The sequence below is a fragment of the Schistocerca piceifrons genome, chromosome 6, assembly GCF_021461385.2.
Source record: "Schistocerca piceifrons isolate TAMUIC-IGC-003096 chromosome 6, iqSchPice1.1, whole genome shotgun sequence".
NCBI lineage: Eukaryota > Metazoa > Arthropoda > Insecta > Orthoptera > Acrididae > Schistocerca > Schistocerca piceifrons.
In genome coordinates, this window is record NC_060143.1 from 298,306,979 (window position 1) to 298,332,812 (window position 25,834).

At 39.9% G+C, this 25,834-nt stretch overlaps 1 protein-coding gene across 4 annotated transcripts in view; it reads left to right on the forward strand.

Moving 5' to 3' along the window:
• The window catches only part of LOC124802904 (beta-galactosidase-1-like protein 2), a 137,695-nt gene extending 112,155 nt beyond the window's left edge, over positions 1-25,540 (forward strand). For 3 of the 4 annotated variants that reach the window (XM_047263968.1, XM_047263969.1, XM_047263970.1), the window contains 3 exons: positions 4,043-4,258; positions 4,403-4,628; positions 25,212-25,540. In XM_047263968.1, coding sequence (XP_047119924.1) covers positions 4,043-4,258; positions 4,403-4,628; positions 25,212-25,280 — 511 coding nt within the window. In that variant the 3' untranslated portion in view covers positions 25,281-25,540. The remainder of the gene's footprint in view (positions 1-4,042; positions 4,259-4,402; positions 4,629-25,211) is intronic. The other variant, XM_047263971.1, reaches the window with a different exon arrangement.
• The last annotated feature ends 294 nt before the right edge of the window (positions 25,541-25,834 follow it).

The following is a 25,834-nucleotide window of genomic DNA, read 5'->3' on the forward strand; positions in this document are numbered from 1 at the left end:
GGAAAGAAAAGTCATTATTGTAGTGCACTGCCCCTCCACCCTGCTCACCATTCTTGACACCTCCTCACACCTGGAATTAGCCATGCTGTTCTTCTTTATCATCCCCTTTTAGCAGAATTTTGATGTCATCAACAAACAGGATGGTTTTATGATCATCCATATTTAGATATGGACTGTTAATGTATAACACCATATTTAATTACATGATATCACAATAATATCTATGTAATTGTGTTAAGATTTTTTGTTAGTATGCTTGGTGTTTACTGCTTGTTTACATTTACTTAGGAATGAGCTGATCCAGCTGTTGGACGTTATAGATAATTGCAATAATGTTCAAGTTTTGAGAGCAGAATTTTATGACCCATCATGTCAAATACTTTTAAGAGGTCAAGAAATATTCATGTTTCCTGTCATCAGGTTTACTCTACATTTAAGGCATATTTTTCAATCCATTTCGTTCATTACATAAGATTTTATTTTTACTGATGAATTTTGTAAGTTCATCATAAGTTATTATCAATAATGTTTTATAAAGGTAAGATAAAATTTTAGTGGATCTGTAGTTTTGTGCATTGTCCCTCCTATTTGAGTTGTGAACTGGAATCACCTTGCAGGTTCTCAGCAAATCTGGAAAATTGCATGCTTGGAGTGAGCAGTCACATATCTGTATCAGTGCTTCATTTAAATTTAATGCCCTCTTGTTTAAGACTGTTGCTGGGATACCATCAATACCTGCTGAGTTTCAGTTTTTTAGCCCTTTTATTACTCTTTCTACTTCACCTTATATGGCTGTACTGATTTGCTTTGGTGTAGAACATGTCCTTATTTCATGTTTATCATCTTGGGTAGAGTTGCTTATGTTTGAGTTATCGTATTCTCTGCTCTAACATTAAAAAAAGTTTTAAATGTGGTCGTCTGTGTGACTTGGTTCCTGACATGAAATATTTTCTTTATCTGAAGACTTTCATAAATGTTCCAATAAAATACATCTCATGCTATCAGTCCATTATTATTCAATAAATTCTATTCAGTTCTGTTTCATTGCATTTTATAAAGGTAGTAAAACGGTTCACCTCATCTGAGCATTAAGAACTTATTCTATTTCTTTGCATTCTTTTCCTTTCAAAATATTTGAGCAACCATATCTTTTGTGTAGCTTGAGGCTTTCCCGATGGACATGTTGTATATATGGTTCTCGGGCGAGACGTCGGATGTCATAGTGAAAACTCCACAATATTTTGTCAGCGCAACTGGCCAACATCTTCAGGTGCGACGAACACACTGCTAAGGCAGGACCAGGGCCCCCTATTTATGCCAGTTTTAGGCAGGAAGTGCGCATGCATGGATGCGCCAAATTCGATGGCCGATATAGACGATATCAACTGATAGCTGGAAGGACAGTAACGCCACCTACAGATGAAGAACCAAATACTTTGGAGCACGCGCGGAGGCTGCCGCTGCTGCTCTGTGCTGGCATCGACCACCCCAGTGACCTCTATCGGAAGCCGCAAGTGCGGAGGCTGCCGCTGTTACTCTGTGCTGCCATCCGCCGCCCCAGCAACCTCTGTCGGAAGCCGCAACCAAAAATGCGCGTCCACGTAGGCGCCGTGATTATCCTCCCATTGTCAACAGAATATTTATGTTGCTGGCGAATCGTCGTCCGTCTTATGACGAATAGTATTCCTCTCTGCTCGAAGTGACTTAAATATGGCCAGTGCTGGATCCCAAGCTGTACTAAGCTGAAAGCCCATGTCTCTGTTTACAAGATTCGTTGAGCAACGTATTTCCACTGCTTCCTTAATAACACTGTCCCAGTACGAACTCGTCAATGCGAGAATTTTTGTACGTTGATAATTCATAGAATGGCCTGTAGTGAGACAATGCTTGGCCACTGCAGACTTTTCTGGTTGCTCCAGACGAGTGTAGCATCGGTGTTCAGTGCATCTCTCTTCTACAGTGCGACAAGTTTGTCCGATGTACGACATGCCGCAACTACAAGGAATCTCGTAAACACCGGGTCTTCTTAGGCCAAGGCTGCCCTTAGATGAGCCCAAGAGAGCTCTGAGATTTGCTGGTGGACGAAAAACATATTTAACTTTATACCTCTTCAATAATCTTCCTATTTTTGAAGAGACACCGCCGATGCATGGCAAGATGACCATTCCCCTATGTTCTTTGCCTTCTTCCACTTCCTCATGTTGGGTAACCCGCTTCGGTTGTAAGGCATGGTGAATCTCCCGTTCGGAGTATCCATTATGTTGGAAAATGGTACGCAGATGGAGTAGCTCATTGGATAAGCTGGCTCATGCTCTGTGGACCAACGTCCACAGTACGCCACTTCGTTGCGAAGGATGGTGACAGCTGGTGGCCTGTAAGTATACGTCCGTGTGCATTGGTTTATGGTACACTGCGTGACCTAATGTGCCATCTTCTTTTCTCCGTACCAACACGTCCAGGAATGGAAGTTCGCCGTTTTTCTCCATCTCCATCATGAACTTGATGTTGGGATGAAGCGAGTTAAGATGCTCAAGAAAAACATTCAGCAATGCAATGCCGTGAGGCCAGATAACAACACTCACTTCATCCCAACATCAAGTTCATGATGGAGATGGAGAAAAATGGCGAACTTCCATTCCTGGACGTGTTGGTACGGAGAAAAGAAGATGGCACATTAGGTCACGCAGTGTACCATAAACCAATGCACACGGACGTATACTTACAGGCCACCAGCTGTCACCATCCTTCGCAACGAAGTGGCGTACTGAGGACGTTGGTCCACAGAGCATGAGCCAGCTTATCCAATGAGCTACTCCATCTGCGTACCATTTTTCAACATAATGGATACTCCGAACGGGAGATTCACCGTGCCTTACAACCGAAGCGGGTTACCCAACATGAGGAAGTGGAAGAAGGCGAAGAACATAGGGGAATGGTCATCTTGCCATACATCGGCGGTGTCTCTTCAAAAATAGGAAGATTATTGAAGAGGCATAAAGTTAAATATGTTTTTCATCCACCAGCAAATCTCAGAGCTCTCTTGGGCTCATCTAAGGACAGCCTTGGCCTAAGAAGACCCGGTGTTTACGAGATTCCTTGTAGCTGCGGCATGTCGTACATCGGACAAACTTGTCGCACTGTAGAAGAGAGATGCACTGAACACCGATGCTACACTCGTCTGGAGCAACCAGAAAAGTCTGCAGTGGCCAAGCATTGTCTCAGTACAGGCCATTCTATGAATTATCAACATACAAAAATTCTCGCATTGACGAGTTCGTACTGGGGCAGTGTTGTTAAGGAAGCAGTGGAAATACGTTGCTCAACGAATCTTGTAAACAGAGACATGGGCTTTCAGCTTAGTACAGCTTGGGATCCAGCACTGGCCATATTTAAGTCACTTCGAGCAGAGAGGAATACTATTGGTCATAAGACGGACGACGATTCGCCAGCAACATAAATATTCTGTTGACAATGGGAGGATAATCACGGCGCCTACGTGGACGCGCATTTTTGGTTGCGGCTTCCGACAGAGGTTGCTGGGGCGGCGGATTGCAGCACATAGTAACAGCGGCAGCCTCCATGCTTGCGGCTTCCGATAGCGGTCACTGGGGTGGCCGATGGCAGCGCAGAGCAGCAGCGGCAGCCTCCGCGCGTGCTCCGAAGTATTTGGTTCTTCATCCTGTAGGTGGCATTACTGTCCTTCCAGCTACCAGTTGTTATCGTCGCTATTGGCCATCAAATTTGGTGCATCCACGCATGCGCACTTCCTGCCTAAAACTGGCATAAATAGGGGGCCCTGGTCCTGCCTTAGCAGTGTGTTCGTCGCACCTGAAGATGTCAGCCAGTTGCGCTGACGAAATATTGTGGAGTTTTCACTATGACATCCGACGTCTCGCCCGAGAACCATATATAAAACCATATCTTCATTTCTGTCATAAATTATTCCATTATTATTACATCTGTCTTCTGCAAAAATATTATAATTAATGCCTATGCCTTTGTTAAACATGTAAATAGTATTCTTACTATGAAATGGTTACAGTAATGCCAGCACAACACTGAATGCAGATGGCAGTGTGCCACACACACTGGATATACTGGTTGAGAACTGGGGACGAAACAATTTTGGAAGTCTTCTCAATGACAAGGATTTTGATCAGCGGAAAGGAATTGTGTCAGGACCTGTACTGGTTAATGGGACAGCTCTTTCAGACTGGCAAATATTTGCTCTTCAATTCAAGAAGAAATGGTTACAGAGGTTAGACTGCACACAGAGTCTTTGCTTTAAGACGCTGATATGATACAATTTCTGTTATAGTATCTCAGTTAAATTTTGTCCTTTTCATACTTGAGAATAAGATATAAATTATAACTACTCATTTCATTATGCATTTTGTGTCAGACTGACTGGATGGCAACCAATAAGTGAAGAATCAGTTCGTGGACCTGTACTGATTCGTGCCACCTTCAATGTTGATTCTACACCACAAGACACTTTCATTGATATGAGTGCCTGGGGGAAAGGATCAGTCTTCCTGAATGGCTTCCCTCTTGGCCGCTACTTCAATCTTGGCCCCCAGAGAACGTTATATGTGCCTGCTCCATTGCTTATCCAGGGGGAAAATGAGGTAAGTGCAAGTGAAATAGGTCAATTCAGTACTAGACATGGTAATTAGTGTACCTACTTGAAGTACTTGAATTTCTACTGTTGGGTGATGGCTGATTGTGTTATCTTCTTGGTGTAATTTGTTCTCGTGTATTATGATTTCGTCATAATACATAACAAAGTTATCATAATTTTAAAAAAGCATGGTATAAATCTAATGAAAAATTTAAATGAACAGCCACACTTTTGTGACATGCAAATAATTTGAATGCACTGTCGAAGATTTTCATAGATGTCAAGGAAGTTAAAAAGAATGGAGCTGTGCTACAGATTCAGATCATTATGAGTGGACAGTTAGAGACCTGAAATGCTGAATATGATTAAGAAGAATGAATTTTAATAAGATAAATTGTTAATAGTGCTCCATTTTCAGATCTTTTGTCTTCTTGTTCTCATAACATATGGATCCTCATCAATGTGGGGACTCTGAGTGAACTGCCCTGTCTTTACACCATTCCCCAATCAATCCCTATTTTTCCCCTAATGAAAGAACATACAAGTTATAAAAGCTAGGAACAGTATTTTGTACTTTTATGTATTGCTATTGGCAGTACCTTGAATTTCACTGCCTGAATATAGGTTATGGTCAGCCAGAATTTAACCGTTTTCTCTGTTGAATTTTCATTTTGACACAATTAAATATTTGTTATTTTAGTTATATCTGTCCCATTCCTCTCTCTAGATGAAGAAACCTAGTCTGCTACTGTCTGATAATATTTTTTGAAGTTTTTAGTTACCTATTATCAGTGGTCTAAAACTGCCTATGAGACCCTGGTTACGAATTTGAAGCACAAATGCCATTTAACAAATATAAGAAATGTAATATAAGGTACTGTTGAAACATTGTCATCGTTAGCACACTATTTGTCTTGTTTGCTACATACTTGATAGTTCACAAGAATAGTGAGAACTCAGAAATCTGCCGTATGTACAACCTAGTTCTCAGTGTCTCAACCTGACTTTCTCAATTAAACCCTGAAATGAGATCCTCTCTCCTTGATACCCTCATTACTTCACCAAATATCTCATTATATCACCCTCATAACCTCCATAACATTCTAGTCAAACCATCTAAAATAACGAAACCACTCCAAGCTTCTACCCTTGCAATTGTTCCTGCCCCATGCACCCACCCACTACCACCTACTGCAGCTCCACCACTGGTGAATTCTACAATAACAAAGTCAGAGCAGTTTGTGAAATGATGTATGTTGTTTGTTTATCTACTAACTTGTGACTACTGCACAGCATTTTATTTAGGAGTGACCACCACTAACTTGTCTGAGTATGTGAATCAGCATAGGAGAAATGTCAACCATGGGGACACCCAGCACAAGTTGCTGAAATTACGTGTATATGTAGTTTGCGCTGAAATTTTGACACAAATGTGGTGGCTGAAGAACACAATATAACTAAAATATGAAAAGAAAGGTACAGGAAAAACAAGTTGGTATTTGAAGCACGTTGAAACTGTACAACATATATTTATCATATTGAAATTCCTCATGTAATGTCAACATGGGTGTGATTGCAGCAAACAAAGATTCAACACTTTAAGTAAAGTTGTTAACGATGCTTCTTATGTTTTCCATAGTGAGTATGAAGCCCTGATCTTATGATAGGAAGGGTATGTTAAGGAGTTAAGGAGAAAGACTGCCTTCAGCAAAATCTGTCAAGAGTATCCCAGACATTCTCCTTACATTTCAGTTTGGGATACTGAGCTGGTTACACCAGGCACTGAATTGTTCACTGAATTATTTTTAGCGTGACAAGTGTGGTTGAACATCTTATGCTTTAGTGATCTTATTCATACTTAATTTCTTAGAGCTGCAAAAGAAATGCTTGTGGTTAATACTTTCCAGACAATCCTGGTTTACAATAACATCACTAATACTGGAGCTGAGTGGTTGGAAGTTCTTTGTTATTTCACCTGTGATGTGGCAAGGATTTAGGGTTTATTTCAGACTTATTCAGTTATCTCTGTTGACTCATTCTGGCTGAAAAGATATATATGATGTTGATGCACTGCTGCTCCATTTATGGAATCTTGGATACAAGGCCTGACATCACACAGAGAGCAATCAGTGGCTACAAGCATATATTTGAATGACTGAAGCAGATTGTAGTGCTACTAGTTTGTATGTAACATGTTCATGCAATGATATTAACATGATAATGTACTGAACTTTCATTTCAGTTACTTAAAATTTTCCTGGGTTATTGCTTATTGTGAGTTTTTCCATGTTTAAGGAAAACTTGTTATCTGTGTAGTGTGGCTGCCAGAAGGGAGCTGTATTAAGGGTAGCATGTTACGTTTTTGGCAATAAAGTTGAAAATTAATGGCTGGCATATATTGATGATAATACTGCTGACATTAGCCTACTTCTTGCAAACTTGCAAACATAACTTTCTCAGAAACTGTATAAATTGCCATATTAGAATGGCGTACTTCCTCATTCACTCCCAAATGGTTAAGGATTGCACCCAGCCAAGCCAAAAGATATTGAAGAAGATAATTTTCATTAAAATAATTATGAGCTTCTAACTTTTTGAACTTCTTTTTCTCACTAATAAGCATAATAATCAAACAGCATTCTTATTATATTATCATTAGTTCTGATGCTATCTGCTGAACATAATGTAGTGAACTGTCAAAGTATCTGGAACTTATTTATTTGGAAAGCATTTCAGACTTAGACCTTGATTTATTTTAATACTGTTACCCACTTGTAGGTGGACATGAGTTAGAACAGAAACAGGATAAGGTGAATTTATATACCCATTGTCCCTCCTAAGAGTCATGAGGTGCATTTTCTCTGATGTTTTAGCAGATATGTGCAGTTTCATTTTTGCAATGTGTAGGTGCAATCAACCCAAACAAATACTGCTCATCGCATCTTTCATGTGACATCCAATGTTAATGGAAGGCATCAATTTGTTTCCCATTACAAACAAAATGATTTTTAGAGCGAAATTTTAGATGACCATTTGATAGACCAGTTTCATAGTAGTCTAGTGTGATATTTGTTTTATCAATATGTATTAACAGTGACAGTAAAACATGAAGAATAACCAGTACTCCAGCAGCAACTGAACAGGACTGCTGCATACAGTGGCAGCCAGCACTAGCAAGGGTGGTGCTGTCACTGCTAGAGTACTGGTTATTCATCATATTTTACTATCTCTGTAACTGCTCTATGAAATGATAGATAAAATTCTGCTTTTCACATTAGAGACGTGACAAGCAGTTATTTCTTTGGCAAAAACAGAATTGCGAATATCTGCCAAAACACCAGAGAAAATGGATTGGATAACTCTTATGAGTGACATCCTGTTATTTACTTAACTTATTCCATGGATCATTTGTATGGTGACTCACAACGATGTGGAATGAGTCATTTTACATTCAGGCAACAAATTAATTTGTAAATAAAGCTATGTGCTTCCATTATTTATTTATTTTTTTTAAATTTACAGATTTATTTTAGCAGTTACCTTGACAGACTACAATGGTAGAAATTCTTCTGTGGAGTCATGCAGAAACTTTTTCAGTTTATTTTCAAATTTTACTTTGCTGTTTGTTAAACAGTTTATGTTACTGGGCACGTATTCAAAAATTTTCGTTGAAGCATTGTGCACCCTCTTTTGTGTTTATGTCTCTCCACCTCAACAGTGAGTGGCACTAGACATTGCCAGTTTTACTTTCCACTCTGATGTTGAGCCTCATTTGACATGATTTTTATAGCTCTCACATGCTCCATCCTCGAATCTGATTGTACTAGCCATCAAGGCATGAAATGGCTAGTTATTCACGTATAGTTCTTTCTGAGGGAGAGATTGTAGAGCTTTTAGGGGAATCTCTAAGTGAAAACAAGAGTGACAATGATTTTGATGAAGTCAGTGAGCCATTTGGAAATGATTCAAGTGAAAACAATGATGAGAACTGTGAAAAATGTTCATGTTTCTTGTGATTCAGTAGAAGATTCAAGGCAAATGTGGATTGATGATGACTCTAAATTTACAGATTTTCCTTTTGACATTTCAAAGTGTGATTTTTATTACTGAAATTAGTAATGTTTTGTCATCACCAGTTGGTTTCTTTCACTTAACTTTGACTGACAGTATACTTAAAGAAATAGCAGATGAAATGAACAGGTATGCTGCAATAAACATATGGAAAGTGATACCATTTCCATGACATTCTCTGTGGAACTGGAGAAATGTTACCACAGAAGAAATGAAATGCTTTTGTTGCATGCTACTGAATATGGCATAACAAAAGTGTAAAAATTTGTAGGACTTTTTGTGAAGACTATGACTGCAGTCATTTGCTGTCTTTACAGACTAGTTTTTGCTGCGTGGGGTAGCTACATGGTCTGAGGCATTTTGTCACGGTCCACGTGGCTTCCCCCATCAGAGGTTTGAGTCCTCCCTCAGGCATGGGTGCGTGTGTTGTCCTTAGTGTAAGTTAGTTTAAGTTAGATTAAATAGTGCATAAGCTTAGGTACTTCCCCCATGAACCATGGACCTTGCCGTTGGTGGGGAGGCTTGCGTGCCTCAGCGATACAGATGGCCGTACCGTAGGTGCAACCACAACGGAGGGGTATCTGTTGAGAGGCCAGACAAACATGTGGTTCCTGAAGAGGGGCAGCAGCCTTTTCAGTAGTTGCAGGGGCAACAGTCTGGATGATTGACTGATCTGGCCTGTAACATTAACCAAAACGGCCTTGCTGTGCTGGTACTGCGAACGGCTGAAAGCAAGGGAAAACTACAGCCGTAATTTTTCCCGAGGACATGTAGCTTTACTGTATGATTAAATGATGATGGCGTCCTCTTGGGTAAAATATTCCGGATGTAAAATAGTCCCCCAATCGGATCTCCGGGCGGGGACTACTCAAGAGGACGTCGTTATCAGGAGAAAGAAAACTGGCATTCTACGGATCGGAGCGTGGAATGTCAGATCCCTTAATCGGGCAGCTAGGTTAGAAAATTTAAAAAGGGAAATGGATAGGTTAAAGTTAGATATAGTGGGAATTAGTGAAGTTCGGTGGCAGGAGGAATAAGACTTTTGGTCAGGTGATTACAGGGTTATAAATACAAAATCAAATAGGGGTAATGCAGGAGTAGGTTTAATAACGAATAAAAAAATAGGAGTGGGGGTAAGCTACTACAAACAGCATAGTGAACGCATTATTGTGGCCAAGATAGACACAAAGCCCATGCCTACTACAGTAGTACAAGTTTATATGCCAACTAGCTCTGCAGATGATGAAGAAATTGATGAAATGTATGACGAGATAAAAGAAATTATTCAGGTAGTGAAGGGAGACAAAAATTTAATGGTCATGGGTGACTGGAATTCGTCAGTAGGAAAAGGGAGAGAAGGAAACATAGTAGGTGAATATGGATTGGGGGGAAGAAATGAAAGAGGAAGCCACCTTGTAGAATTTTGCACAGAGCATAACTTAATCATAGCTAACACTTGGTTCAAGAATCATAAAAGAAGGTTGTATACCTGGAAGAATGCTGGAGATACTAAAAGGTATCAGATAGATTATATAATGGTAAGACAGAGATTTAGGAACCAGGTTTTAAATTGTAAGACATTTCCAGGGGCAGATGTGGATTCTGACCACAATCTATTGGTTATGAACTGCAGATTGAAACTGAAGAAACTGCAAAAAGGTGGGAATTTAAGGAGATGGGACCTGGATAAACTGAAAGAACCAGAGGTTGTAAAGAGTTTCAGGGAGAGCATAAGGGAACAATTGACAGGAATGGGGGAAAGAAATACAGTACAAGAAGAATGGGTAGCTCTGAGGGATGAAGTAGTGAAGGCAGCAGAGGATCAAGTAGGTAAAAAGACGAGGGCTAATAGAAATCCTTGGGTAACAGAAGAAATATTGAATTTAATTGCTGAAAGGAGAAAATATAAAAATGCAGTAAATGAAGCAGGCAAAAAGGAATACAAACGTCTCAAAAATGATATCGACAGGAAGTGCAAAATGGTTAAGCAGGGATGGCTAGAGGACAAATGTAAGGATGTAGAGGCTTGTCTCACTAGGGGTAAGATAGATACTGCCTACAGGAAAATTAAAGAGACCTTTGGAAAGAAGAGAACCACTTGTATGAATATCAAAAGCTCAGATGGCAACCCAGTTCTAAGCAAAGAAGGGAAGGCAGAAAGGTGGAAGGAGTATATAGAGGGTTTATACAAGGGCGATGTACTTGAGGACAATATTATGGAAATGGAAGAGGATGTAGATGAAGATGAAATGGGAGATAAGATACTGCTTGAAGAGTTTGACAGAGCACTGAAAGACCTGAGTCGAAACAAGCCCCCTGGAGTAGACAACATTCCATTAGAACTACTGATGGCCTTGGGAGAGCCAGTCACGACAAAACTCTACCATCTGGTGAGCAAGATGTATGAGACAGGCGAAATACCCACAGACTTCAAGAAGAATATACTAATTCCAATCCCAAAGAAAGCAGGTGTTGACAGATGTGAAAATTACCGAACTATCAGTTTAATAAGTCACAGCTGCAAAATACTAACGTGAATTCTTTACAGACGAATGGAAAAACTGGTAGAAGCGGACCTCAGGGAAGATCAGTTTGGATTCCGTAGAAATGTTGGAACACGTGAGGCAATACTAACCTTACGACTTATCTTAGAAGAAAGATTAGGAAAAGGCAAACCTAAGTTTCTAGCATTTGTAGACTTAGAGAAAGCTTTTGACAACGTTAACTGGAATACTCTCTTTCAAATTCTGAAGGTGGCAGGGGTAAAATACAAGGAGCGAAAGGCTATTTACAATTTGTACAGAAAGCAGATGGCAGTTATAAGAGTCGAGGGGCATGAAAGGGAAGCAGTGGTTGGGAAAGGAGTGAGACAGGGTTGTAGCCTCTCCCCGATGTTATTCAATCTGTATATTGAGCAAGCAGTAAAGGAAACAAAAGAAAAATTCGGAGTAGGTATTAAAATTCATGGAGACGAAGTAAAAACTTTGAGGTTCGCCAATGACATTGTAATTCTGTCAGAGACAGCAAAGGACTTGGAAGAGCAGTTGAACGGAATGGACAGTGTCTTGAAAGGAGGATATAAGATGAACATCAACAAAAGCAAAACGAGGATAATGGAATGTAGTCAAATTAAATCAGGTGATGCTGAGGGGATTAGATTAGGAAATGAGACACTTAAAGTAGTAAAGGAGTTTTGCTATTTAGGGAGTAAAATAACTGATGATGGTCGAAGTAGAGAGGATATAAAATGTAGACTGGCAATGGCAAGGAAATCGTTTCTGAAGAAGAGAAATTTGTTGAAATCGAGTGTAGATTTAAGTGCCAGTAAGTCGTTTCTGAAAGTATTTGTATGGAGTGTAGCCATGTATGGAAGTGAAACATGGACGATAACCAGTTTGGACAAGAAGAGAATAGAAGCTTTTGAAATGTGGTGCTACAGAAGAATGCTGAAGATAAGGCTGGTAGATCACGTAACTAATGAGGAGGTATTGAATAGGATTGGGGAGAAGAGAAGTTTGTGGCACAACTTGACTAGAAGAAGGGATCGGTTGGTAGGACATGTTTCGAGGCATCAAGGGATCACAAATTTAGCATTGGAGGGCAGCGTGGAGGGTAAAAATCGTAGAGGGAGACCAAGAGATCAATACACTAAGCAGATTCAGAAGGACGTAGGTTGCAGTAGGTACTGGGAGATGAAGAAGCTTGCACAGGATAGAGTAGCATGGAGAGCTGCATCAAACCAGTCTCAGGACTGAAGACCACAACAACAACAACAACAACAACAAGCTTAGGTACCGATGACCTCAGCAGTTTGGTCCCATAAGACCTTACCACAAATTTCCAACTGACTGGTTTGGTTGTGGACAATTTTTTGCATGTTTTTGGCCACATCATGTTTCTTTATCTGGAGACCGCCACACATGTCAACACTCAGGCTGAGTCATGTTAGTAAAGTGAAAAATTTTTTGGAATATTTGCCTGGCAAATTTTTTAAAGGTTATAGTCCATATAAGCATTTAGCTGCTGATGGCCTACAGCATTGTAGTGACAAAACGATTGACCATTCGTTTGTAAACAAACAAAAATGAAAAGAAAATAAAGACAAGTTTTGCATTCTTTGTGCATTGTTGTTTATAGTATACTTTTACTTGTTGTAAGAGGATTTCATGTGGTGTAAAATAAAATAAAATAAATGTGTGTATTCAAAGATCATGCCTACTTAATCACTGTAGTGATTGTTTACTTCATGAATATAAAAAGACCTATGGTATGGTCCCGCGAAGGAACACAGAGTCAAGTGGGAGGATACACATCAAGAAACACACACAATATGTACACTACATCAACACATTGACATCCCACACAATCTACGATACCAGGACAAGGTAGGACTTCCACCCATGTTAAATTGCCTTTGTTCTTGACTATGAGACTCAGGCAGAAAAATTTTCAGTCAGTATGGCATCAGCAATGTTAAGGAACAATTTCAGTGTGTCTTTGCCCACTTGAATGAAATTCAGATTGTCCAAGCAGAGGCTTTGCAAACTGCCTTATTGAGCATTTCACACCAGCACCTAAGGTATGGCTACAGAGATTACTTACAGACGAGCAGCTGGGAAACAGATTGCCCAGACAACTATTGCAAGAGCTGAGGTCACTGGCAGTGAGGGATTTGTTACCAGAAAATTCCTTACACATGTTGTGGCTTAAACGCCTCCACACAAACATTGGGATTGTTTTGTTGAAGCAGGAATGAGGTTGTGACTTTGTATGCTAGGAGATAAGGTGGAAGCTGTTGCAAGTTGTTTGCAGCACAATGTTGGCAATGTGAAGCAAAATACTACAGGATGGATGGCCCAAACCACACATATTAGGAACAGAGCCACCCAGCAGCCCTGGGTCATGCATTCCAAGCAGTGTGCACTCGACAACCACAGATCAGCTGATTGAAAGCTTGAAAGAGCTGAGCACTCAAAATGCAACACTTAAAAGCATGTAACATACTGACTGCATGATACAGACTAACTAGTTAACACATCCTTTCTCCATGATCATGTTGCAAAATTCAACGGATGCTAGTATCACCAGTGATTCAGAGGCATAGCTCACAAATGAGTGGCACCCTGCAGTCATACAATCACTTCTGATGGCCATTAAAGGCCTCCAGTGGTCATCGGTCTCTTTTAAATAGTTGTCCTTCCCGCTGTCCTCCTTCCATGGCTACTGCATCAGGAAATCTCAAGATGTGTGCTTCTGTTATGACTGTGGAGTGCAACTGGTTGCAACACTCAAGAAGATGTCCACGAACAGGTAGTCACAGCAAATTTCCTACAACGCTACTGTTTTGACTGATTGGTGTTCCATGGAAGGCAATGAACAAATGGGACATGAATGGCTCCAGCATTGATTGCTCAGATTCATTTCAAACAAAGTGGAGGCAAGTGCCACAGACTCCTCCTCAGGGCAGAATAACGTTAATATTCACAAGGCGAAGTTCGCATCTGTTAATAGAACTTTCTTGAGATAGTTAATTTTTGTCTTTGAGAGCCTTCCAGTTCAGCTCCTTCAGTATCTCTGCAACACTCTCCCATTGATCAAACAAATCTGTTTCCATTCGTGCTGCCACATACACTTGAGCAATATTCTAGAACTGGTCACATGAGTGATTTGTAACCAATGTGTTTTGTAGACTGATTGCACTCCCCCAGAATTCTACCAGTAAATCAAAGTCTACCACATGATTTACTCATGACTGAACCAGTGTGTTTATTCCATTTCTTTTCCCTACAAAGTGTTACATGCAGACTTTTGTGTGGTTTGGCTGATTCCAGTGGTGACTTATTTGTATTATAATTATAGAACACTACATTTTTTTTGTGACTTGAAAAATTTTACATTTCTGAACATTTACAGTGAGTTGCCGATTTCTGCACCACATTGAAACCCTATCAAGATCTGATTGAATATTTATACAGCTTCTCCTCTCAGATAGTACTTCATTATAGATAACTGCATCATCTGTAAAAAGAAAGCCTGATTTTAATAGTAATATTGTATGCAAAGTCATTAATATACAACATGAACAGCAAGGGTCCCAACATACTTCCCTGGGGCACACCTGAAGTTACTTCTACATCTGATGATGACTCTCCAGCCAAGATAACATCTATGTCCTCCCTACCAGAAAGTCCTTAGCCAGTCACGAATTTCACTTGATCCCCCATACTGTCATACTTTTGACGATGAGCTTAGGTGTGGTACTGAGTTAAATGCTTTTCAGAAATCAAGAAACTCTGCATCTTCCTGGTTCCTTGATTCAATGTTTTCAGTATGTCATGTGAGAAAAGTGTGAGTTTCTCATGATCAGTGTTTTTGAGATATATGCTAACTGGCATTGAGGAGCTCATTCTGTTCAAGATACCTCTTTATTTTTGAGCTCAGAATACGTGCTAAGATATGTCAAGGATATTGGTTGGTAGTTTTGTGGGTCACTTCTACTACCCTTCTTGTAGACAGGTGTGACAAGAGCTTTTTTTTATTTATTGCCATTAGATCCAATATATTTTCACTACTAGTGGGGTTCCTAACTATCTGTTCTCAGGTAGTTAGGCATTTAGTAAAGTTCCACAGAATGTCTTAACATGTCCTGTTCTGAGTTCTGATACAACAGTCGTGGATAGAGTTCCAAAACTAATAAACACAAGGCACTATTGCTTAAACTTTATGACAGATAAAAAAAAAAAAATAATAATAATAATAAAAAAAAAGCTTCAAAGATGAGTGAATTGAATATCAGAAAAGTTCTGGGGCCTTTCATAAAGAATTGTTCCAATAGTTGTGGAGAATTGTTTGTGCAGTTAGTTGGAAATGATTCTGAAAGACTATTTGTGGTAGGCAGGTGAACAGGAACCAAATTTCTGGTGAACACAGGATCCGGTGTCAGTATATTCCTGCAATTCATTATAGATGATTCTGCAAGATCACAACTTTTGATGGTAGCTAATGACACTTTCATTCAAACATATGGGAGGGAGCAGTTGAATTTGGACCTTAGTTATGACAGAAAGTTCCAGTGGACCACCATAGCTGTGAACATTACTGAACCTATAACAGGGTCAGATTTCCTTCACAACTTTCTGCTGGCAGCAGATCCCCACAACAGGAAACTACTTTCCTATAGCAACAGTAGAATTAACACAGTGGAACTGGAACTTTGACAGCATCATAGAAGAATTTTGAGAGATTAAGTCAGTAGAAAAGGCAAGATGCTTGGTGAACACAATATTATGCATTTCATTCAGACATTGTCTCAACCACTGGCAGTGAACAAGCCTTGCTATCTAATGTGCAAAAAATTTTGCAGCTCTGTGAGAAGACATTAATAAGGAGTTCTAAGAGGGTGGAGTGCCACCTTCAGACAGTCAGTGGGCCTTGTCACTACACGTGTTGTTAAAGTGGAACAACACGTGGTGCTTTTGTGTTGACTACAGCGCTCATGTAATGGATTTCAACAATGCTACTGCAAAAGCTCAAATATTCAGCATCATTGACGGTGAGAAGGCCTATTTACAATATCAGTTGCACCTGAAGATGTAAAACAGAGAGCCATCACTCACCGTTTGGTCTGTTTGAGTACAACTTCATGTTGTATGGTTTGAAAAATGCGGCACATATGTGGCTAAATTTTATTTATCACGTTCTCAGATGCATTGATTTTGTGTTTTGTTACATGGAAAATATTCTGGTGTTTTCAGGTTCACTAGAACGGCACGAGAGCACCTCAGACAGCTTTTCCGATGCCTGTGGTAATAAAGTGCTGTCATCAACAAAGACAAACACATCTTGGGCAAAAGCAATCTAGACTGTATTGGTTTTAATGTGACAACAGGGGCACAGCTTCAGTACTTGAGGGTAGAAACCATTTTTACAAATGGTTTCTACCCTCAAGTACTGAAGCTGTGCCCCTGTTGCTGATACCACATATGCACAAAAATCTGTGGCACTTCCTCAGAGTGCTTAATTATTACAGAAGGTACATACCAAAAGAAACCAAACTGCAGGGACCCCTTACGGAGGGGAAGGAAAATATAAGGGCAGCAGGAGAAAAGTGATGTAAAGGCAAGAAAAATTGGTGGTATTTAACTCAATTAAGGAATGTGCTGGTCAGGCAGTGCACCTCACACATCCATAGCATAATGCACTGATGGCATTATTGGTGTACCCGAACCAGGTAGTGGTCAACACAGTCTTGCAGCAACCTGTACACAGAGCCTGGTAGCCCGTAATGTTTTTCGTGCAATTGTTTCTGACAGCATAGCAGAAATGGAGTGCAGAAGACAGGCAGTTACATGTTGTACCTGCTGAAATAAAACATTTTTGTGGCTCAGTGGAAGGCAAACACCTCACCATCTACATGGACCGTGCACCACTTACCGTCTTCTTTTCTAAAGTCTCTACACTGGCTCACTGAGACAATGTAAACAAACTGAATACATTTCCCAATTTACTATAGATGTGAAGCACATGAGCAACAGCAGAAATGTGGTTGTTAATTTTTTTTCACTTCAATAGGATACCATTGTGGAACAACGGAATGACAATGGCCTATGTTTTATGCTTGAGCAGCAGCAGTCCATCTTCAATTTGTCTCAGACATGTGTGCCTGAATTACAAGCTTCATTGTGGTGTGACACATCCCAAAACTTACTGTGCTCTTTTATACCCACAAAAATCTGGCACCACATTTTTGAAGCCTTCCACAATTTAGCATATGTGGGAATGTGAGCTACGGTCAAGTTGATAAGAAGAAAAGTGGTTGGTTGGCCATTAAGAAAGACTGCTGAAAATCAGCTCAAGCATGTGCCAGATGCCAACATCCCATTGGCACCATAATCATGCCTACAGAGCGCTTCATGCAAATTCATGTTGACCTCGGGAGATCTTTGCAATGTATAGGACAGTATAGTTACTTATTAATGGTGGCTGACAGATTTGCAAGCTGGCCTAAGGCCTTTTTGATCAGTGATATGGTCGCAGAAATTGTGGCCAGAGCTTTTGTAAATGGCTGGATTGTAAGGTTTGAGGTAGCTCAGCTGATAATAACAAACTGTGGAAGGTAGTTTGAATCATTACTGTTCCAGGAGCTTCTATGACTATGTGGCTGCTTGCTTAGCAAAATAACTGTGACCAATAAATTCACTGCACTGGATTTTGAAGAATGTTACGAGATACCGCTTGAAAAAAAGACTTCGGCACTCGATTGCTAATGAATACAAGACGTCCAATGTGAAAGTGGAGCAGTGTCCGCAGAAACACGAGGTGAAATTATTTTGGGACAGCCAAGCATGAAACATCTCAAATCTAATGTCAATGCAGGCCAGGAGCAGTAAAATTATATACAGAGAAGTAAAACCAGGGGCAAATTTCGACACAGTTACTGCTGGTATAAACAATGAATGCTCCAACAACGCCAGTACTCTTCAAGGGAGCTGGCGATATGTGCACCGCCCGATGAAAGGATGTGGTCACGAGAGTGCATGACCACATTGAGGTCTGGATTCAGTGAGATTAAGTTGAATGGATCGTTATATTTGAGTAGTGCAACTTTCACTTGTGTGTGTTCCGTCAAAGTGACCTCATGCCATCAAGCTGTCAGTTGGCGGTTTTATACTCCGATGTTTCCCTTGCCTGACTTGATTGGCAACGATCAATGGTTTGGTTGTTCGGTTGGTCGTCTCAGTGGACGACGTGTATCTGGTCTTTCAACTGTTTCTGTGTTCTTAGCGTTCATGTCTATGTGCAATTCATCTTGTTGCTGTATAGTGACTGTTTTAGCATTGTTTGAGTTGTTTGTGGAATTGTCTTTTGTGGTTCCATGTGCATCTTGTCAGATTTTGAATAGGCAGTTTGGTCTTAACCCTGTCTGCATACTAGGATTTGGTGGAGCCATTTGACGATTTTAACTGTTGTTCTATCGTGGTACTGGTTATCGCATCTTAGGTGGATTTTGCAAGTGTGCTGGTCGGCATTTAAGCTGTCCCTAGTTTAAGTTGCCATCCTGTTAAGTGAGCATAACTCTTGGCTGCCTGTCTCACTGCTTACGCAGTCTTAAGGACCTTTCTCAGGTCGATCCTTGGAGGACTGTCTGTGGATCACTCCCTTCTTTATTTGGTTTGATTGTGTCAATTGTTTAAAAATATTTTGTTTAAAGTATTCCTATTGCTTGTGGCCTTCAAACGACAAATAATTTGAATTCTTCTTAATAAGGCCTTCAGCCATCAGTGTAGCTTGTGTTACAGTAATTTTTTTTTAAATGATTGTTTTAAAAAAATTATTTCCTTAAATAAAGTGTATGTGTGTAAAGTGCAACCAACGGTAACTGATTAGGAACCGTCCACACCTTTTCTGCCTTCCCTAAGTCCCAAGTCTCAGACACCAAAGTGGAGCAAACATGTTCATGATAGTGTGGAATGATAGGGTAGAAACAGTCTCCATCAAAAGACTGAAGCCAGCCCATACATAGGAAGGGGCCACAGGCTACACCTCCTACTCCATTGGGCTCTAACTTAAGCCTTTCTCAATCAACACAAATAACAGGGGCCTGGAAAATGTGGTGGAAGACTCTCTGGCACATAAGTACCACCAGCTACAAATACCTCCACCACTGTGACCAGCAGTGGTAACAAAACGGGTACAGCAGTAAAACACCAGTTCCCTGACAATCCCGGTGCCCTGGGGCTCAAAACTAAGGCTGGGAAGGGGGAAAGGGAGGGGGGTGGCGAAAGAGGGGGGGGGGGGGATAGGCTGGTGTAGCAACCTCAGAGTTGACTGATTAATTGTGATCTTTGTACTTTCTCATTTACCATGCAGTTTTGCTTGTTGTAAGATGATTTCATCTGGTGTGAAGTAAAGTAAAATTAACATGTGTATTAGGAGAGCTTGTCTGCATAATCATTGTCATGTCTGTCTACTTCGTGAACATAGATAACCTACAGTACCATTTAAGGGTCATGTGTTATTCAAAATGTACAATCCTCAAAAACCAACAGAATGACAACTCAGAATTTATGTTAATGCAGAGTCATAAAATGGTTATATATTTGCAGTTTGGTACCCTATTTTGGCACTATAACAACAGAGTCATTGATTTATTCTGAATTGAATTTTTCTGAGAGAATAATTCTTCAGTTACTGTCTAATATCAGAAATGCTGGAGGGCAGTTGGGTTATGATTTGCACACTGACCATTTTTGTACAGGTGTCACAATTGTTGAAGAACTGTTCAAACAGAATGTACATTTCTCAGGAGTGGTTGAGACCAGTTGCAAGAAACTTCCAGCTGCAATCAAGAAAGGTGTCCTTTGTGTAAAGTAGCATGAAATTTAATGCCTCCACAATAATAAAATTATGATTCTGGCATGACTGGATAAATGAACTATTCTCATGCTTTCTACAAAAGTGAGTAACTTAGTGTCACTTACAGAGAGAAGAAACAGAAAGGAAAGAGAAGAAATAATGAAACCAAAAGTGATTATTGATTATACTTCAAAAATTGATGGAGTTGATCGATCTGGCCATTTTATTTCCAGTTATGGCTTTTTAATGAAAAATCTTAAAGTGGTGGTGAAAACTGTGCTTCTGCTTATTGCAGAAAGGACTTGTAAATAGCTATTTGCTATACGAGAATCACTGTGAATAAAAACAGCTTGACAATACTGTCTCACAAAGAGTTCTGGAAAAATGCTATTAGAACCTTAGTTGGTGAAGAAATAAGACGACAGAAATGAGTACATCATTCAACTTCTGATAATGAGGAAATCTTAAATGGAAAGTAGCACATTATTGATAAACTTCCTTGGAAAAACCATAAGGATTGTGCAATGTGTTCAGACAGAAAAAAGGAAGATGGGATGCATGAAACTGCATATTAATGTGAAACTTGCACATGAAACCCAGTTCTCCATCCTAAAGAGGTTTCAAAATATATCACACAACAAAAAGTTTTCTATTTAATGCTTATGTAAATATATTGGAATGAAAGTGTGCCTTTTTGCTCTAACGTATACCCTAATTGTTACTCAGTGATGTCATTCCCTGTGGCATGCTCACTGCCAAGGTGGTGCTGATTTAAATAAGAGTGCATAGAGATGCCCTCTGTCTGCATTACAAGAACAATTTTTCTGGTAATGTATTTATGTACATCACAGTTCCCTGTGAGCTGCAGTGGATTATTTGCAACAAACATCGTGAGGAAATAAATGTACAGTGAAGCAGCCTACTACAAGATGATAGGGATGAGCACCACATTATATACTAGCAGTATGTGTTTCAGCAATGAAGACTTTCTTTCTAAAAGATGAATTACCCCAGAACACTGTTTCAAATGGCATTATTAAATGAAAATTTACAAAATATGTCATTTTACTGATTTGTCTATCCCAACTTTTGCAGTGAGTCTAAGTGCAAGTGTGATACAACTAAATTGTCTTAAAGAGTTCCAAAATGTGCTTTTCCATTTTAAACTGTCATCGGTATGGACACCTAAAAATTTTGTAGTTCCCACCCTACTTATTATTTCCTCGCTGTGTGTTAACACTTCTCATTGGTGTAGTACCTGTAGATGTACTGAATTGAATATATTGTGCTTTTTTTTAAAAAAAAAAAAAATTGAGAGTGAGACCATTCACAGAAACCCAGCCAATGATACTCTTAAGAACACCGTTTACCATTTCTTCTGTTGCTGTATGTATGATTGGATTGAGTACAATACTAATATCACCCGCAAAAAATACTAGTTCTGCTTGTTGAGTATCAGACAGAAGGTCATTTAATAACATGGGGAACAATATTGGACCTAAGACTGAGCCATGATGAACCCCATGCATGCCTTCTGCTGTGTCAGAAGGATCTCCCTTGATCATGTTGGCTGAATTACGAAGTACGCCTTTCTGCATTCTTTTGGTTATATATCACATTATCCATTGGTTAAGTATGCCATCCATTGCATAAAATCGAAATTTATCTAGGAGAATATCAGGTTCACACATAAAAATGCCTTAGATAGGTCACAGAAAATTCCAACCAGAGCTGTCTTGTTATTTAATGCTTGTAGGAATTGGCGTAAATGACATTATCAGTTGAGAAACACTTCTGAAATTCAAACTGTGTTTTACTGAGGATATTATTGTTGCTTAGGTGAGATGATGTTCCAGAATAAATAACTTTCATAAAAATTTCGGAAAATGATGTCAGTAGTGAAACAGGTCAGTGGTTAATTGACGTCTCTTGTATCACCACTCTTGTCGAGACATTTAGTAATAGCTCAGTCTCTCTGGAAACATGCCATGAGATAGTGGTGCATTGCATATTTCAGACAATATAGTCCTTATTACATGGGATCAAATCATTAGTACTCTGTTGGAAATGCCATCAAATCCAGATGAGCTTTTATTTTCGAGAGAATATACACTCCTGGAAATTGAAATAAGAACACCATGAATTCATTGTCCCAGGAAGGGGAAACTTTATTAACACATTCCTGGGGTCAGATACATCACATGATCACACTGACAGAACCACAGGCACATAGACACAGGCAACAGAGCATGCACAATGTCGGCACTAGTACAGTGTATATCCACCTTTCGCAGCAATGCAGGCTGCTATTCTCCCATGGAGACGACCGTAGAGATGCTGGATGTAGTCCTGTGGAACGGCTTGCCATGCCATTTCCACCTGGCGCCTCAGTTGGACCAGCGTTCGTGCTGGACGTGCAGACCGCGTGAGACGACGCTTCATCCACTCCCAAACATGCTCAATGGGGGACAGAGCTGGAGATCTTGCTGGCCAGGGTAGTTGACTTACACCTTCTAGAGCACGTTGGGTGGCACGGGATACATGCGGACGTGCATTGTCCTGTTGGAACAGCAAGTTCCCTTGCCGGTCTAGGAATGGTAGAACGATGCGTTCAATGACGGTTTGGATGTACCGTGCACTATTCAGTGTCCCCTCGACGATCACCAGTGGTGTACGGCCAGTGTAGGAGATCGCTCCCCACACCATGATGCCGGGTGTTGGCCCTGTGTGCCTCGGTCGTATGCAGTCCTGATTGTGGCGCTCACCTGCACGGCGTCAAACACGCATACGACCATCATTGGTACCAAGGCAGAAGTGACTCTCATCGCTGAAGACGACACGTCTCCATTCGTCCCTCCATTCACGCCCGTCGCGACACCACTGGAGGCGGGCTGCACGATGTTGGGGCGTGAGCGGAAGACGGCCTAATGGTGTGCGGGACCGTAGCCCAGTTTCATGGAGACGGTTGCGAATGGTCCTCGCCGATACCCCAGGAGCAACAGTGTCCCTAATTTGCTGGGAAGTGGCGGTGCGGTCCCCTACGGCACTGCGTAGGATCCTATGGTCTTGGCGTGCATCCGTGCGTCGCTGCGGTCCGGTCCCAGGTCGACGGGCACGTGCACCTTCCGCCGACCACTGGTGACAACATCGATGTACTGTGGAGACCTCACGCCCCACGTGTTGAGCAATTCGGCGGTACGTCCACCCGGCCTCCCGCATGCCCACTATACACCCTCTCTCAAAGTCCGTCAACTGCACATACGGTTCACGTCCACGCTGTCGCGGCATGCTATCAGTGTTAAAGACTGCGATGGAGCTCCGTATGCCACGGCAAACTGGCTGACACTGACGGCGGCGGTGCACAAATGCTGCGCAGCTAGCGCCATTCGACGGCCAACACCGCGGTTCCTGGTGTGTCCGCTGTGCCGTGCGTGTGATCATTGCTTGTACAGCCCTCTCGCAGTGTCCGGAGCAAGTATGGTGGGTCTGACACACTGGTGTCAATGTGTTCTTTTTTCCATTTCCAGGAGTGTATAATCTTACTTTTAGAAGGAGAAGTTGGTGATACATTAAAACAACCGAGTTGCTTTTTCAACATGCTGCTGTGATTTTTCTCTTGAACTGTTTATCTCTATATTTTCTATGATATTTAGTAAATGATTATTAAACATATCTGCTACCTGTGATTGATCCTGTATAGTTCTTCCATTTAATTCAGTAGAAATGTTATCTTGTTTTGTGGCCAGTTGTTTTGTCTCTCATTTCACTACATTCTATGTAGCCACAAGCCTGTTATTGAAATCACTGATTTCTGGCGTAATGTGCATGTTCATTGATTTTTTAATAGATTTTCTTAGAAATTTTAAGTAGCTTTTGTAATGTGCAACTACTATAGGATTTTTTCTTGTTTTTGCCAACAGATACATTTACTTTTTTCTTTCACATTACACTTTAATCCCTCTAGTGATCTATGATTTTTACAGGGCTGTTTAATGTCCTTTCTGATTAACTTATGTGGGAAGCTATTTTCAAATAATTATATGAATTTGTCATGGAATGAATTAAATTTTATGTCACCATTTGGTTCATTATAAATTTCACCCCTGGTCATGTCTCATAATCTGTTCTTGAATTGTTCTGGAATAATTAATTATTCTGTTTTCTATGAGGAGTATCAATACTATAAGGCACTTTCTTATTGATCCTAACTAACAGTGCATCATAATCAGAGAGTGTATTTGTTACTGGTGCAGTTATTTTCTTGCATTGAGTTTCACTAAAGAAAACATTATCAACTAGGATCCTACAGTATTTATCCACCTGTGTTGGAATGTTAATTACTTAGGTCAAATTGGAGGATCCAAATAAGGAATTTCAGTCATCTTTCTATGTAGATCCTATTAACTGCATGTTGCTCTCTGACAGATTGCATAGTAAGGACATCCATCTTTCTCATAAACAGTGAAGAATTTCCTATTGGGGATCTGTATACAGTTGTAATTAAAAGGGAACTATTTGTGAGTATTAATTCACAAGTACACACTTGTATGTGCTGATCATTACGAAATCTGCTTGTCTCAGTGTTTTTGAAACTGTGTTCTGTTATAACGTGACAACTCCTCCTTATTAGTATATATAAAGTTTTTTCTGAAACTGAACACACACACACACACACACACACACACACACACACACACACACACACACACACAGACATATATACATGGAAACTCCAGGTAGGAATAACAACAATGCACAAAAAGAAAAGACAGAATGCTACTTACCATACAGAATGCCAGCATTACAGTCCGAGATGCTGGATTGGTGGTCATGTATGCACGAGGAGTGCTTGCTTGTGTGTTTGAATGGTGAGTGTATCTCTTTTACTGATGAAGGCTGTGGCCAAAAGATTTATGTGAGTGTCTTTTTATTGTACCTATATATGGAATTCTATTATCTCTTAAATAATTTCAATAGGTAAGAAGGTGTTCACCAAGGAATAGGTTTACATCACATAAAATTTGTTGAATATTGCCTTCCTTATTTGTAATTTTTTTCCGGGATGTTTAATCTATTATTGAATAATTCTTGCTATATTTGAATAGTGTACCAATCCATTTTCTTTTAAAATACTTACACAGTATTTTTTTCCCGTCCTTTTCAGATACTCATATTTGAACTTTATACATCAGCTTCAAAAGTTGTCTTCAGTGATGTGCCCATTCTGGGATGAAACAGAACCAGACAATAAGGTTAATGTATAACAGGCAGAATAATTTTCTAATCTTTGTATCTGCAAGGGAAACTTTTTCTGTTAATAAGCGTCAACAGAAATTACATTACGAAGTTCAAATTTTTGTCACAGTTATTATGGTATAACATGACATTATAATTATTGTGAAATGTGATTTATTTTTCCCTAAACTTAGAATTTTTAAATAATTTTATTTGCTACACACGGGACATGACAAGTTTTAATGAAAAAGAATGAAATGTTTTATAACATTTTACTCAATTTGTTACAAAATCATTTAATGTTACAACATTTTTTTATGCAAAAGATGTGTGAAATGTATAATAAAATAATTTCTTACTAACAAAAAAAGAATAATTTTATTCTATAACACCTTACTATAAAATCATAGCTTCTACAGTGAATAATTAAGTGTGTCATTATCGTCCTCAAATTGTAAAACTGTACTCCATCAACTAAAATATTATCAAGCAACTTAGTCAGAGTCTTAATCCTTAGGTTAAATATATTTCAATGAATGATTATGATCCAAA